Raw genomic sequence first — 16,493 nt, forward strand, 5'->3', positions numbered from 1 at the left:
TTAAGAAGGGCAAAAAGCAGCTATTTCAAACAGGTGGGAAAATTAGAAAATGGAAGGACATAGACACATCAGCCTTTTTGAACACCTTGGCTTTGTCCCTCCCTCCCATGGCCAAAGACATCGATGCCACTGAAGAAGCCTATTCTAATTGGTTACGTCAGGCAGCTGACGTCTACGCTCCTTGCATAAACTTTCCCCGCTCCCGCCCTAATGACGCACATAAGTGGTTTACTCCACATTTGAAGATTCTAAAATTGGAAGTGCGTCAAAAAGAGAGGAAGTCGAGAATTGGGTATTTAACCTCTTCGCCGCTAATGACAAGGGTAACTCGTCATGGACTTTCCATTGATTTCAATGGAAATTACATTGAAGCTGTAAAATAGCCTTAGCAGTAAAGGGGTTAACACATGATAAAGTCAATTATTGCATGGCCCATAAAGATTACCAAAAACTTGTTCTAAAACAAAAAACTGACTATTTTTCTGAAAAAATACTGAACTCTCAAAGTAAGACGAAAGATCTGTTCAATATTGTGAATGATCTTAGCAGTAGTGATAGAACCGCTCCATCGGTCACCCCCACCCAGGATCTCTGTAACTCACTGAATGCTTTTTTCTTCTAGAAAATTCGCACTATAAAACAGAGTATCTTAAATTCCCTACCTCCCCCTCCTTTGGATGATGCTTACTATAATCCTCACACATTAGAAACCTTCCCCCCTATTGATGAAAAGATTTTGTCTGACCTTTTCTCAAGGGTTAAATCTGGCTCCCCTGATGATACCTGCCCTCCGCACATCCTGAGAGAGGTGGGGACAGCCATTCCTGTGGGCGTGCTCCCTCTGCTAAATGGATCACTTTCACAGGGTAAAGTAGCTAGCTGCCTTAAGAAGGCCTTGCTTATCCCTCTGATCAAGAAAGTAGGAGCAGATCCTCTTGATCCGTTAAACTATAGGCCTACATCATTGCTACCTTATACATCTAAATTACTGGAAGCCTACGTCTATGCAAACGTGTCTAATTTCATAGAACAAACGGAATATCTTGAACCCAATCAGGCAGGCTTCCGTTCGTGTCATTCAACGGAAGCTGTAATATTGGCGGTACAAAATACTTTAAAGCGGAATGCTGATAAAGGCATCCTCCAGGCCCTGGTACTTCTAGATCTTTCGGTAGCATTCGACACGGTTGACTATTCCATTCTGGTCGACCGTGTCGAACAAGCGGGCCTTAGGGGGCCCGCTTGGCTGGATTAGCTCCTTTATCACGGGCCGCACGCAATCAGTAAGATTGGGCCCTTTTACAGCTCCCACTATTTCCACCACATGTGGAGTACCCCAAGGCTCATCTTTATCACCTTTACTTTTTAATTTGTACCTTCGCCCACTACTGTACTCCCTAAGGAATGCTAAAGTTACCATCTATAACTACGCGGACGATCTACAACTCATCTTTCCTCTGAACACCAAGGACTCCGTGGTAGAATTTTATAACACCATGACACATATTCAGGGATGGATGAGTCTTAATCACCTGAAACTTAACCCAGGCAAGACTGAATTGGTCTTGCCTGGGCAAAGTGAATTAAGTTGGAGTCCATGCTTCTGGCCTTCTAGCATGGGGGCTCCACCTATGAGATCGTCCTCGGTTAAAAGCCTAGGTGTAACATTAAGTGAGGATCTTTCTTTGAAAAGACTAGTAGGTACTGTAGTGTCGGCCAGTTTTTTTCAACTTAAAAAAATAAGGAAAATAGCTCATTTTCTTACGCAGGCCACCCTCACTCAGGTCATCATCGCCCTTGTTCTGTCTCGACTGGATTTCTCAAATAGTCTCTATTTGGGACTCCCAGCGGGCGTGCAAAAAAGACTTCAGCTGGTCCAGAATCTAGCCGCTAGACTTATTCTTGGACTTACAAAGTGGCAATCTATTAGACCTGGTCTGAAACAATTGCATTGGTTACCTGTTGCGCAGCGAATTGCATTTAAAACTGGATGTATTATTTTTAAAACCTTACAAAACACGGCCCCGAAGTTTATAAAAGACCTTGTTTCTAGATACAACCCATCATTAAATCTTCGCTCTGCTCAAAAATCTTTATTGATTGTTCCATCTTTCAAAAAGAAACGTCTTGGTGGCTGCTGCTTTGACCATCTTGCAGCCACCTTCTGGAATTCGCTTCCTTTACAATTGAAATTGAGTGGAGACCTTCTCAGCTTCAGACACTCTCTTAAAACCTGGTTGTTCATGCAGGCCTACTGCTGAGTTGTATTTTACTTTATATCTGTGTTGTGTTCCTTTTTCGATAGCGCCCCTGGGCGTACGAGCGCTTAATAAATATATATTAACATAACATAACATAACATCTATCTCTCTGTCTGTCTACCTATCCACCTGTCTTCAGGTATATCTGTCAATCTCCATACCTATCTAATATTATCCTAAATTTAGAATCTTCTTAACCTTCTACTACACCCATTCCTAATCTCTGCTCTTCTCCTCCCCAAGGTGTTTCTCTCTTCTTCCTCTGTCTAAAGACAGAGAGTAATCACAATACAAAAGACAGACATTTTTCAGCAGAAGAGTTCTCCAAAGACTATGACCATACAATGTGAGAAAGAAAACAGTCATAAAATGAATGCATAAACCAGACACTCAGCTGAAGTCGTGAAGACAATAACATAATTGACGAAGTTCTGACACAGAAATAGGGGTATCACTAACAGAGAACTCAAATGTGTAAGAAATGCATTGTAAAAACAAATTTCAACTCACATATTATATTAGAATTGCACTGTAGCATGTGTTTAAACCATTGCAGAAATGTTTTCAAATAGAAAAATAACCCAGGGAAAATGGGCTTGCTTAAATGTATATGAAAATAATGTGAATACTTTTTTTGTACTAGGCTATCATTCTTTGATGTGCCCCTTTATTTAGGCCCAAGCCTTTTCTTTCGATTCCTACTCATGTCTAAGAAGACGATTATTTAGGACTTTTTGCCTTGCACCAGCATTCAAGCTTATGTTTCCTCAGCTTAATCATATCAAACCATATTAGTTTATCTATATAACAGTGGATCTGGATGGCAACAAGTCCAAACCTTTTCCCTTTTTCATGCGGAGTGCCACAGGGCTCATCATTGAGCCCTACGCTGTTTAATATCGTTGTGGCAGCCCTGGCTAAAGTCATAAGATCATTCAATTTCCAACACTTCCTATGCTGACAACACTCAAATAGTGCTGTCACTGAGGGAGGGGAGGGGAAAGGAAACTGCGGCACGTTTCCAAGACTGTATGGAGGCCATCTCATGTTGGATGTCATCCAACTGTCTTAAACTGAACTCCAGCACGACAGATGTCTTAAAGTTTGGAAATAACCCATGTGTGTGTACACCCGACTGGTGGCCAGAAGAACTCTGCGCCTGCCCTTCACCCGCTAGGAAAGCAAGCAAAAAACCTTGAGGTATTGTTTGACAACAAGCTCGCCTTGGGTGACCAAATAAGTATGGGGATATCAGTCTGCTTTTTAGTCCTAAGAATTGTAAGGAAAATTAAGTTCTTCCTGTCTGAAAATAGCCTTAAGACAGTGATAATGGCCCTCATAATGTCATGCTTGGACTATTGTAATGGCCTATACCTTAATGCCAAAAAGCAGCACATCAATCCGCTCCAGCTGGCCCAAAACGCATCAGCAAGAATGCTGTCCGGCACTTCAAAATCTGACTCAGTAAGAGAGGAGCTGAAGAAACTCCACTGGGTCCCGGTGAAACAAAGAGTTTGTTTTAAAGCATTCTGTACCATTTTTAAGGCCATCAATGGAGCAGGTCCCAACTTCCTTAGACGTAAATTCCAATAGTACATCTGAGGAAGAATGCTACATTCCACGGGAGCTAAACTAGTTCAAGTCACCCCTTTTGAAAAGAGTAAATTGGGGAGAAAGGAGTTTTATCAAATGTGCCGCCTGGGCATTAACGAGCTTCCCCCCCATCTTAGAAATGCCCCGGATCTCCTTACTTTCAGAAGGGGTCTGAAGACCTGGCTCTTCTCCCAGTAGCATATACCCACTTTTCCCAGCAACCAGTGCTTAGCGCCAGGGCACCCCAGGGTAACCTTGCGCTCTACAAGTGCGAATAGCGAAACATAATATAACAGTGTACCTTTCCGTGAGTTCTTAGTAAATAGACTGTTAGAATGAAGAATAGGTTAGATATATTATGTATGCTTAAGTTCATTGACATATTTGCTTCAGGGCATCTGACTAGCCTTTGTATTCACAATAGACATTGTACATAGCTTTTAGCATAGATAAGAAGGTATTCATGAGAACTTTCCTCCATGTTTCTAAAGCATCGAAACAGTGCCGTACTATGTACCGGCATTAATGTTTACCATAGGAATCGGGAGGAGAAGTAATGGATGTTGACCACACCATCGGACCAATGCGACTGTAACAATCATTCCTCTATCACTAATATTCTGCTACTGCAGCTGTGGGGGACTAAGCTGAGTTTCCAGAACGACTCTTTGGGGGAAGTTTTAACCTCTAGCGATGCTCTAAAATCTTGCTATTTTCTGAAAAAGAAGTCTTCATGAGTTTCTCTGAGTAGGGTAGATTAGGCTCTTTAACTTAACTTAGATAGTGACAATTTCCTTTATGGAACACTCTGTATTAATTTATAATGTCACTAATCAATCTTTTACTCAATATTTCTGTAAACTGGACTAATCTGAATAAAGATGGTAAAATCATACTAATCCTTTAAGATAAATAAAGGTTTTGAAAACTCATTGAGCCTCTCATTATGGACTGAATATTAAGGATCTGGCAGTTGATGATTTATGCATGACTTGTGTTTTGGTCCTGCTCCATTTGTACCATGGTGGCAGAGGTCTATCTGACCTGTCAATCGCCATATGGATTTCCAAAGGTCTCAATTTGTAAGTCAGGGTTTTTAGTCCTAAGAATTATTAGGACTAACAAATGTAAAGCTTGAGAAGAGACATTTGTTTTGTAAACAGCTGGCAGGTAGACTGAATGGGCCAGGGGATATATAAATAGTATCTTTTGGTTCCGTGCATCAGCATCGCTGTTCACGCATCCACGTATGGAGAAAGTGGACTTGTCTAACAAACATTATTCATGGCCAATAAAGATCCTACTCACTTTTCCTATTGTTTAGTCCTGATATTCCTGGCCCTAAGTGGTGTCCAACTAACAACTGTTTTCGCAGAAAAGAGTACCTGTACCGAAAATCATGTGCATCTGACTCTTGCCAGTAGGCAGCAGAGCAAAGTAACTTTAAAGTGTGTGTGCAGCTGGTGCATGGAGATATGTGACCAGTGGCAGGAATGGACGATGTAGACAGGAGCCACCCATATTTATTTAATTTTCCTTCATCGTCTTGTCTAATCCAACCCACCCCTCCCAACCGCCCCATCGCTTTCACCTGCATAGGCCGCTCCTGGATGTAGAACTATGAGACCAAAGTACCCACACTGGCTTGCCCAGCTGTGCATTGGTCAAACTGCTTTATCTACCAGTGTATTAGTTTATCTATGGGTTGATACTAGGAATGTTTACAATCAAAACAATCTTGAGCATTAGCAAACATTACTTTCTTGATGTAATATATTCAAGAAATTGAATGAGAATTGTTTTTCTTTACTACATTAAGTAGTAGTATAGCGTTTTCCTTCATACTGAGGAGAGTAAACAGCTTGTTTTCTGAATTCATTTTGCAACATGTATTATTATTACACATACTGCACAATCATCTCTGTTTTTCTATTAAGGTTATTTATTTTGTCATGGGGCTTAATTGCATGGAAAGTCATTTAATATTTGAATAAACTTTTTTGCAGATATTGTTTTGGTGGAGGCAGATGCATTCTCTGCTGCTTCTAATAGCAATAGGGTTGTTTTAATAGAATTTTGCTACAGGAGAGGCAGTCGGACACCTCTTTAGCCTGCAGAGTATCTGTGCTAGTGCTGGCTGGAGCTGAGATTCAAATTGGAATCCAAACTTCTCAGCCAAACTTTATAAAGCATGCACCTCACTCAAAGCAGCAGTCCACCTCACACGTTGAGCCTCATGTCTGGAAGGCGTAATGGCCACAGGAGAGGCAGTCTTTCTTGCTCTGTCTGACAACTCCCACACCCCCCATCCAATCCCACTTGGGAAAACAGATCTATTTGTGCACATGAGCCACATTGCAAAATTCTGAGCTGGATGCACAAAGTACTGTTTGCAAACTGACCAGTGATAGATCAGGCCCTACGTTCAAAAAATGGCATTGAAATCTGAATATACCTCATAATTCCAATATAGATACTGTACCTGTAGCAGTTATTGTGAAACTTGTTATAGGATGAGAGAGTTATCAGACCTCCCCAGGCAGCAGATAAGGAGAAAAATATCTGTGTTGCTGCATCCTTCCAAACCTAGAACAACAATGAAAGTGAAAATGAAGTGAGCTTACATGGCACAAACACTTTCTGTTTTAGAGACGTTCACTAGCATTTCTCACTTTCTAAAAAGTACACATTGGATAGGCTGAGAATTTTTTTTCCCAAAGGCAAAACATTATTGAAAGCAAAAAGCAACAGCAAACAAACAAATCAAAATAATGAATGTAAACAAAACCCAAATCTCTGTAGTTAACTAATCTATTGAATAATTGCATTGCTACTAATACGAACAAAGCTATGGTATGATGCCTACCAATCACTTTAAACCCTTCAAAGTGTGGGCTGTGCAGTTAGACGGTGTCAAGAATGATGGATGGAATTTAGGATGCTCTGTTATAGATTAGATCAGCGTTTAATCATTGTAGAACAGTTTCTTGCCCCTGGGAACCACTCCTGTAATCTTTTGTACTGAAACAAAGAAGTTACCCAAAATGGTGGTTGCAATGTGATGTAGTGTGCACCGTGTATGAAAATTCTATTACCTAGGTACAAAAATTCATCCTACCAGTATTTGCATGAGACCATCATCTTGTAAAACAGACAATACATTTCTAAAATTCATATCATGTTCCTCTATATCTTTGCCAAAAATTAGGAAGTCACCAAGGAAAACAGGTTGAAAGAAGTAAAATGCTTCGATTCCTCATCCAATTCTACCTGGTGCTAATCACTTGTAAGGTCAATTATAGAAAACACTGTAGATCCACCCACAGCCTCCATTAGTTCTTATAATTCGGTAGTAGGAAGTTGTCAGTCCAAATGGAATCATGTAGCCAATTAAGTTCTACACATTGTCTCAGTTCTCCTGACCTCTTCAATGAAATCACTACAGCAGATAAACAGTCTGAACATTCTGTTGGTTCTACTTAGGTCTGGGTAAAATTGGAGTAATTTTGGTAATTTTGCTTTAAATTACCAAAGAGTGTGTAAATATGCCTTTGCGCTAAATTAGAAGTTATTTACTAAAAAATATATTCATACCACTTGAGCACAGGAACAGCTAACTTAGGTCCCTCTTAGGATGGCGGACGGACCTGCGTCCGTACGCCACCCCAGAGGAGGAGGGACCGTCCGCAGGGGCAGCGGCGGTCCCTCCGGGCAAATTAGGATGTGACTGCCACCCTGGCGGTCACATCCTGTATGTTTAACATTGCGGCGGGTGCTGCTTAAAGCAGCACCCGCCGCAATGTCAAAACTGCATGCTTCGCATTTGCATGCACAAAGCGGCAGGCACCATGCGGTGTGTGGTAAATTTCAATTACCTATACTTAATTTATGCGGTAAAGTTCAATAAGAATAACTCAGTCAAAAAAGGAGAGACAGAGTCCGTGGTATTTGAGGTTTTAAAAGGGGTTTTATTCCTTAAAAAGGAATTGGTTATATGGTTCGAACCATGGCAAATCGATTTCCGTCGCCACTAAGGCTCGGGAAAGGATAGACAATACTTTATTGACAAGTTAACATATATATAGTCAATGCATTACAATATTTGACAGATGCAGAAGGCGTAACAGCTGAGAGGAGAGATAAGAATACACATACGTAATGAAAAAAGGCGTTACAATAGGCGTGCATGAGGGCAGGTACTAGAAACGTCATTATGTGATGTCACAGGTGGGTGGATCCACAAGAGAATCCTGCAGTGTCAGCAGAAATATATGGCAGAGATGCGCGTGCAGGCAGCATGACGTGTGATTGACGTGTAACTGGAGGGTGAAGGGGACTTGACATTTAGCCCTACATGAGGAGACAGAAGTCTGGGGTGTCAGAACAACCTAATCCCAAATCGTATCTAATATCTTGTGTTTAGGGAACTGTATTATCTGAATGGAAAAGGTCTCTCGGGCAAAAGGCTATTCTATACTGACTGCTAATGCGTGCATATGCGTCTACGTGTCTGCATTAGATGCGAGGGGGCATGGGCCTACCATGGTAACAGGAGCTATGAATTACTTGCATGGAGACAGTGAGGCCGGGCCCTTTGCTCTGTAGCTGGAAGGATGTTTTCCTAAACTACTAGACAGGAATGTATTTTCGAGGAGCGAAGCAGATAACTCGAAAGCAAAATACCGTTTTGGCAGGCAACAGGCTGAGCCAGGCACCGTTGGCCGCACAGGGAGTAAGACAAAGGTCATGGATACAGATGCTCATCCAAGCTGGAGCATTCAGAGGCAGAGAGCAGGAAAGAACTCGATGACAGGAATCAGGGCCTAAATCGCCTGAGCCAGGGAAAACGTGAAATGTGCACCGTGAAAAGACGTTGGCAAGGCACACTTAGGAACGGAATATCTGACCCATTCATGGTGGATCTGAAAGAGGACATGTTAACATTGGACGCAAATGTATTTACGTCTTCATAGCTGATACAGGAGGGAAGTTACATGCACTTTAAGCTCGTACATGGAGACGAAGGGGTACACGTTAGGGAACATTTCTGACCATAAAATTTTATATTTCCTCATTCCCTCCTTGTTCCCTAAGGACCCTTCATGATATATCGATACTCATAAGTCTGTCAATCTGCTCACGTAGTATCATTTGCTCTTCTTTCTTCTTATGACGTTTAGAATGAGAATTTGAATGGGGAATACATGATGTGGCGCACAAGCCGCAAATCGCCGGCCCACATTGTAGACATAGGCAACAACTGAATACTATGAGAAGGGCTATACCTAGGAAGGATAGGATCTTCCATCCCCAGGCTGACAACGTTGTCCAGAACCAACCGGACCAAGTCCAGGTGCTGGGATTCTGGTGTATCTGACTTGCAATTTTATGAAGACGAGTAATGGCTCTATATACTGATGGCGCGTTTTCTGGAATGAAAACACAGCAACTCGAGCCGATGACTCTACAGGCTCTGCCCCTATCGGCCAGGATGACGTCAAGGATGAGACGATTTTGAAGAACAACAATCCGCATCGCAGACTGCTCCTCTGTTAAGTTACCTAGGGCGGAAGTAGTCTCATTCACTACTGCTTCGAGGGTTCTAGTTAACTTGCGTATCAGTTTACTATTAAAGACAGCACCTAAGTAGGGAAAGAAACCTTTATTGAAGTCTGTGTATTGCTCCCATGCCGTTTCAGCATAGTCGACAATCGGGAGATCTCTCTGGGGTCTATTGTGTACTAGATGGGTATTCCTATGATAATCAGGAGGAGCTAGGAAAACAGGTGGCAAAAGGAATGCAATGTAACAGGTACCATCCCAATCTAGAGGTAAACGTATATATGCGGTATGACCACAAATGAAGTAGGAATGTCGTGAAGCTTTAAACGCAGACTTGCCCTTATCACTGAATTCGATCACAGTAGTACATTTACTATGACCCAGGTGTACTGAACCATTCTTTCTAACACATAATTCACCCTTGACTGGTAATACTGTCATAGCGGGCAAGACTGGCTCGGATTCGGATTCAACATTCAGAATCATGAGGTTAAGTGTAAAGTTACCTAATCCATATACTTCATTTTCTAGGTCAGTCCCTGTCCTTTTGGGGAGTCCCTCCTTGTCAGGGAAACATACTTTATGCAGAACTGTATTCAGGTTTCCCCATAACCAGTTGCCCTTGTAAACTACTGTATTTGAATCTAAAGAATTAATCAAACTAAACCATGCGCCGCAGGAACCATTATGTGTGAACGGATACGGGAATAGAGGCAGAACTCCCTTGTATTTCTGGTAGGGAGGGAGTCGGCCACATATCCAACAATTTGTAGCGTTGCTGGTCTGATGAGAGTGATGTAACATACTAATGAAGGTGTTGTTGCGCAGCGCAAGTCTGTAGGACAACTCATGCGGGGGTAATTCACTAAAAGAATGTTCGGCAGTGACGTTGAAAGCAGGATGTGCACGCTTGAAAATAGGGTAATAAATGTGCAGTAGAATACTTGCACCAATGATCAATAAACTTAGAAAAAACATAATCAATAGTGTCACTATACAGTGACTACGAAGTGATTTACAATATTCATCTGTCTTGAGCTGTTTCTGTCTATCTCTCTCTCTATTTCGGTCTAGGGGATACATGTCAGAAACTAATTTAACCGATTCACCTAGGGGAGGACTTAAACAATTAAACTGTCTGACTTGCTAGACCTTAATTTTAGCTTATATTCTTGCGAAGCTGTTTTCTCAACCAGGGGGAGTTTTGAGTCAGTCTGTGGAGGAGGGCAGGGCTGAGAGTTCAGATCAGAAGAAAGTCCATAAAATTTCTTTATGTGGCTCGAGTGCAGCCACCCTTTACGGCCCTCAACCTTGACAGCCGTCCTCGTCGTCAGAAGTACTAATTTCGGCGTTTGCCAGCGAGGCTCCAGCGGGCTCCGTCGGTCGAAATTTCTTATGAATACATAATTTCCAGGAACCACTTCATGGGGCTTCACGTCGGTGTTGTCGGGAAAGGCTGCAGCTACCTGTGAACGACAAGATTGTAGTGCAGACATCAAGGAGGCAAGGTAATCTGTCAGCATATTACAATCAACATCCGTTATTTTACGAGGTATAGGCGTCCCCCACATATTTGGTGGCCTACCGAAGACCACCTCATACGGGGATAGCCCTGATCGAGAATGTGCTATCATTCTCATGTAGAAGAGCACAACTGGCAAAGCTACTATCCAGTCAACGCCTTTCTCTCTGCAGATTTTAGCAAGTCGGATTTTCAGAGTCTGATTATGACGCTCCACGAGACCTGCTGCCTCGGGATGCCGGACACAGTGGAATTTCCACTGATAACCTAACAGGAGTGTAACTTGTTTCACCAGCTCAGATGAGAATGGCTGGCCGTTATCTGAGTATACGATACGGGGCAAGCCGTACCGTGGGAAGAATTCACGAACCAGCTGCTTGGCAGTGGTCGGAGCAGTGTAATCTGGGACTGGATATGCTTCTGTCCATCGGGAAAGTGCACATACAACTACGAGGACATATTTGAATCCTCGACAACGTTCCATCTGGATATAATCCATCTGGAGGACTTCAAAAGGATGATCGGGAGGTTGGAATCCACCTTGCTCTACAGGGATGCTTTTGCCTGGATTGAACTGACAACAAATCATGCAAGTACGCACTTTCTGTTTAGCTGCTGCTCGTAAGTGTTTGTTGAACCAGATGTGTTGAATACTGTCTAGCATAGCTTTCTCTCCTAGATGTGCAGGACTATGTATCGTGTTAATAATGACTTGAACCATAGAGTCGGGGAGAAACCATGTCGATTTTCCCTTCGTCATCCATCCCTGATCTGTTTGGATCCCTCCTAGTTCAGTCCATTTCTTGATTTCTTCTGGTGTAGCATGTGTCTGTATGTCAATTACATCATGTGCGGGATCCCTAACTGTCATGCAGTGTGTCGGTGTCGGAACTATTGTCTTTGTCACATGAGTTCGATTCTGGGCAGTTTGCTTAGCTGTTCGGTCTGCCAGGTCGTTACCCTGGGAGATGGTGTCGGTGACTTTTGTATGTGCCTTACACTTCATGATAGATATCGCAGTAGGCAGATGTATTGCATCTAACAGAGCTTGAATGAGGGGACCGTGTTGGATGTTGGCACCGTGAGAAGTTAAGTAACCTCTCTCTAGCCAAAGGACTCCGAAGTCGTGAACGACTCCGAATGCATAACGTGAATCTGTGTATATGTTGACTTTCTTGTTTTTGGCTTGAATACAGGCTTGTGTCAGAGCGATGAGCTCTGCTGCTTGAGCTGACAAGGTGTCGATACAATTTGTTTCAACGACTTCAGTATCTGTCGTGCCTGCGTAAGCGGCCACTAATTCACCTGTACCTGTTCTCATACATGAACCATCCACATAAAGTGTCAGGTCTGGATCTGGTAATGGAATGTCTGTCTAGTCTTGTCTGGGTTTCGTCGTAATAGTAATGACTTCAATACAATCATGTGCCAATGGGTCTGTTCCACTTAATGGCAAAAGTGTGGCGGGATTTAATGTACTACAGCGTCTGATCTCTATGTGTGGTTGAAACAATGTTAATTCATAACCTGTCAGTCGTGCTATAGTCAAGTGCTGGGTCTGTGTACGGTTTAAAAGAACTTCCACGGAATGTGGAACTTGCACTGTCAACTGATGTCCTAATACTATGGAATCACTTTGTCTGATTGCTAGAGCTGTCGCTGCAACTGATTTCAAGCACGCAGGCAGAGCCTGGGCTACTGGATCTAATGTGCTAGAAAAGTAAGCACACGGTTTGTGTGAACCTGCTTGTTCCTGTGTGAGTACTGACAAGGCAGTACCTTCGCGTTCAGTGACAAAAAGTGTAAAAGGCTTATTGTAACATGGTGTTGCTAAAACAGGTGCTTGACATAAGGCTTTCTTTAAGTCTTCAAAAGCTTGTGTATGTTCCTGAGTCCAAGGGAGGACAGTCGAAGACGCTGCCTCCTGGGTTGTCAACTGAATGAGTGGCTTTGCTAGAAATGCATATTGTGGAATCCATTGTCTGCAGTAAGAAGTGAGGCCTATAAAGGCCCGTACCTCCTTTTGTGTCTTGGGTCGTGACATATTTACAATTAACTGGATGCGATCAGGTGTGAGCTGTCTCCCCCCTTTGGACAGCAAGTGCCCAAGGTAAACAACTTGCTGAACACAGAATTGTAGCTTCGAAGGGGACACCTTGTGCCCCTTGTCGGCCAGGAAATGTAAAACCGTCAGTGATGCTTTTTCACATTCGGGTTCGCTTCAGGCGGTGATCAGCAGATCATCGACATACTGAAGCAGGGCGGTGTTAACAGGCATGTGGATACTGTCAAGTTGTCTTTTCAGTGCTTGGCTATAGATGCTGGGGCTTTCTGTGAATCCTTGAGGTGCGCGTGCAAATTTGAAACTTCGTCCATTTAAACAGAATCCGAACAAGTATTGGCTTTCCGGATCGATTGGGACGCTAAAGAAGGCGTTCTTGAGGTCAATTACAGTAAAGAACGTTGCTTCTGGATCAATAGCTGTCAATAATGAAGAGATATCTGGAACCACGGGATATTGTGGTACAATGCATTTATTCAGTTCGCGCAGATCAATAACTAATCGATAAACTGGTGGTGCATTTGGATCAGTGCGTTTAAGAATTGGAATGATAGGTGAATTACATACATTGGAGTCGGTTTCCACGACCACTCCTTGTGCAATGAGCTCGTCAATGATTTGCAGTAAAGCCACTACAGCATCTGGAGGTAACTTGTATTGTCGAATTCGTGGAAATACCACTCCTGTTTTGAGTGTGACTCGATATGGTGTAATGTGCATACAACCTACATCAGTGGGGCCTTGCGCCCATAGATGTGCAGGGACATTCTGCAACCGGTGATCCATGTCTCTTAATACATAGTGACCTTTAAAATCTCGCAAGAATAATCGTACTCCTTCCGGAGAACAGCATATTATAGCTCCTAGAGCGTTCAGTGTTTTTATACCTAACAAGTTTTCTGGGCATGATTTTGTAAGCAATAAATCTGTGGTCCGTGTCAAAGGACCAACTGCAAGAGGAAGAGGTTGCGATACTTCGTTAATAATAGGCTTTCCTGAAAATCCAAGGGAAACATTCTGTGAGCCTGAGAGGGGTGCCCCTGGAACCTCGTCGTGACTGATGGTCGTCCTGCTTGCCCCTGTATCTATTAAAAACTTTCTGTCTTTCCCTAATACTTGACTGTGTACATAAGGACCCTCTTGATCTACAGGAACCTCAATAAGAGGCAAGCCAACCTCCCTCTCTAGGCTGTTTCATGTGTATCGCTGATAATCGGGGTAGTCATTTTGGGCATACTGGTACATCTGTTGTGTCGTGTTTTGTGTTGCGGTGATAGGCTGTGGCTGTGGTACTGCTACGGTCTGTGAAGCTGGCATAGGTGCTATGTTCTGTATATTCTGGGGTACTTGTTGTTGGGCCTGATCTTGTCTCGGTGGACGCGGTCTCTCCTTGGTCTTACCCGTGGAGATATTATGTTTCATAACTGCACAGTCGTTTATATAATGACCTGGCTGTTTGCAATAGTTACATGTCCCTTTAACAGGAGCTGTCGAATTACCTGGCGGTGTTGCACCCTTTTTATGACCGTCAGCTGGAACTGACTGGGCAACTAACATTTTCATTTTCGTGTCTTTCATACGTCTTTGTTCGTGTTCTTGTTCCTCTCTAATTCTATTCTGGTGGTACTGTAACATTTGTAACATTTGTGAAGGTGTATTAGCTTGCCAAGTGCTCTCGACTTTCAGTACTCTGTTCTTAACCTGGGGCAGGGAATTCTCGACCAATTTTGTGACAAAAAGATGTGGGTACGATTCGCAACTTGCTTTCAGGCCGCTGTTAATACCAAAACATTTTTCAAATCGGGAATAAAAATCACTAGTGTCTTCATCAGGTTTCTGTTTGCAGGCTGAGATTGCACCCCAGTCTTCCTTTTTCGTAGCTAATAAACGTGGCAGTACTTGTACTAACAATCCTGGCAATGCTTTAACTTTGTCCCCAAGTCCTAGGCCTGCGACTCGGGTATTTTCTTCATTTTCTAATGCAGCCCAATCAATCTTTGTGTCTCCCACCTCCCACTCTTTTTCTTTGAGTTTCTCGTAGATACCGGCAGGCAATAATACTTTCAATATTTTCATAATGTCTGGATAAGTATAATCACCCATGAGTAACATGTCTTTTATTTCACGATGAAAACCTGCTGGATCTTTATCATGGCTGGGCACTAATTTTTTCATTTCCAATAATTCTATTTTAGTTATGGGCGTGTACACGAACACGCGTCTAAAGGTATTATCATCATTCCTAACTGGGTGCACTTCTCGTAAGGGATTTTGTCTGTCTATGTAATACATTTTTCTTTCCATAGTGTGTGCTGAATCAGGCTGTGGACACAGGAAGGCACTATATCTGTGCCGATAGTCTAGAATTACTTTAATAAGATCGGTACCTAGACCTCTCTATTTATTCATGAGTAGTTCTACTAATATATAAGGCAGGGGACCTGGATCGGAATGTTGGCTTCTATACAATATGAGTAGATGTTGTATCATATACATACCAGCTAAACGCTGTTCGCTTGGTGACATATTCAAAAACGTGTGTGCTAGCGCATCATCACTATATTTTTCAGAACTGTCAGCCCATTGTACTGCTGATCTGGCTAATTCTTGTTCGTCCATAGAATCGAGTACATGGTACCCCATTCGTTCTCGAAGTCTATTGTCAGTGGCCTGGAATAAGTGTTCAGGAGTTCTCGGATTAGACATGGCTGCCTGAAAAATTATTTTACTTTCTGGACGTACTGGACGCATTGAATTATTAAAGGATCTTCCTTTACCTACATAAGCTATCATTTCTCTATCTGGTAATTGTATTTGTCCTGTTTCCGTTTCTGGTGTTTCCTCCTCCCCTGAGGATTCAACTTTGTCTGAATCTATTTCTGGTTCTGGCCGTCTTCTTTCATGTATTTTTATTACTGCATTTCTGATCCTTCGGTACATATTTTCTATACAACTCTGTTTATCATGGTTCCCGTCTGCTATATTCTGACCCCATCTATTAAGTGCTATCATTTTTTCCGGGTCTGCACCCGGCCTATCTTGTTCTCTTATTAGGCAGTTTATAAAAAACCGTAATATCTTGGCTTGAGTGTCAACTTTTTGGTAAGCCATAGCCTCGCCAATACTTTCAGGGCCTTCCCCTGTTTGAACAAAATGATATATTCTGTCTAGATGATCAACCATTCCGGGTAGTGTCAATAAAAAGTTTGTAACTCGTCGTAATCGTATTGATGCGAGCATCATTCTGTCGTCATTCTTTTTACCGGGTACTGGATCATATCTACAGTCTGCGAGACGTTCTTTATATAGGTCATAATCGGCTAATTGAGGTGTACGTTGCTGCGCTAAATCCCTATAAGTCCATCGGTGTGTTTGTGGTGGGGTCTGAAAACCTGTCGCACCTCCTGCCGCACCTCCTGAAGTGTCGGATCTAAAAGGATTCGTTGGGGGGAGAGTAGGTGCAGGAAGAAGTGGTAGAACGGGCGGAAGGTGT

The 16,493-nt window shown here is 42.7% G+C and overlaps 1 protein-coding gene across 1 annotated transcript in view; it reads right to left on the bottom strand.

Annotated features, from left to right (window-relative positions):
- Nucleotides 1-16,493, bottom strand: part of SLC6A5 (solute carrier family 6 member 5) — a 281,258-nt gene that overhangs the window by 92,113 nt on the left and 172,652 nt on the right. The window contains exon 9 of the mRNA XM_086959506.1: nt 6,337-6,440. Within this exon, the coding sequence (XP_086815632.1) occupies nt 6,337-6,440 (104 nt within the window). The remainder of the gene's footprint in view (nt 1-6,336; nt 6,441-16,493) is intronic.

The sequence above is a fragment of the Lissotriton vulgaris genome, chromosome 2_2, assembly GCF_964263255.1.
Source record: "Lissotriton vulgaris chromosome 2_2, aLisVul1.2, whole genome shotgun sequence".
NCBI classification, from domain to species: domain Eukaryota; kingdom Metazoa; phylum Chordata; class Amphibia; order Caudata; family Salamandridae; genus Lissotriton; species Lissotriton vulgaris.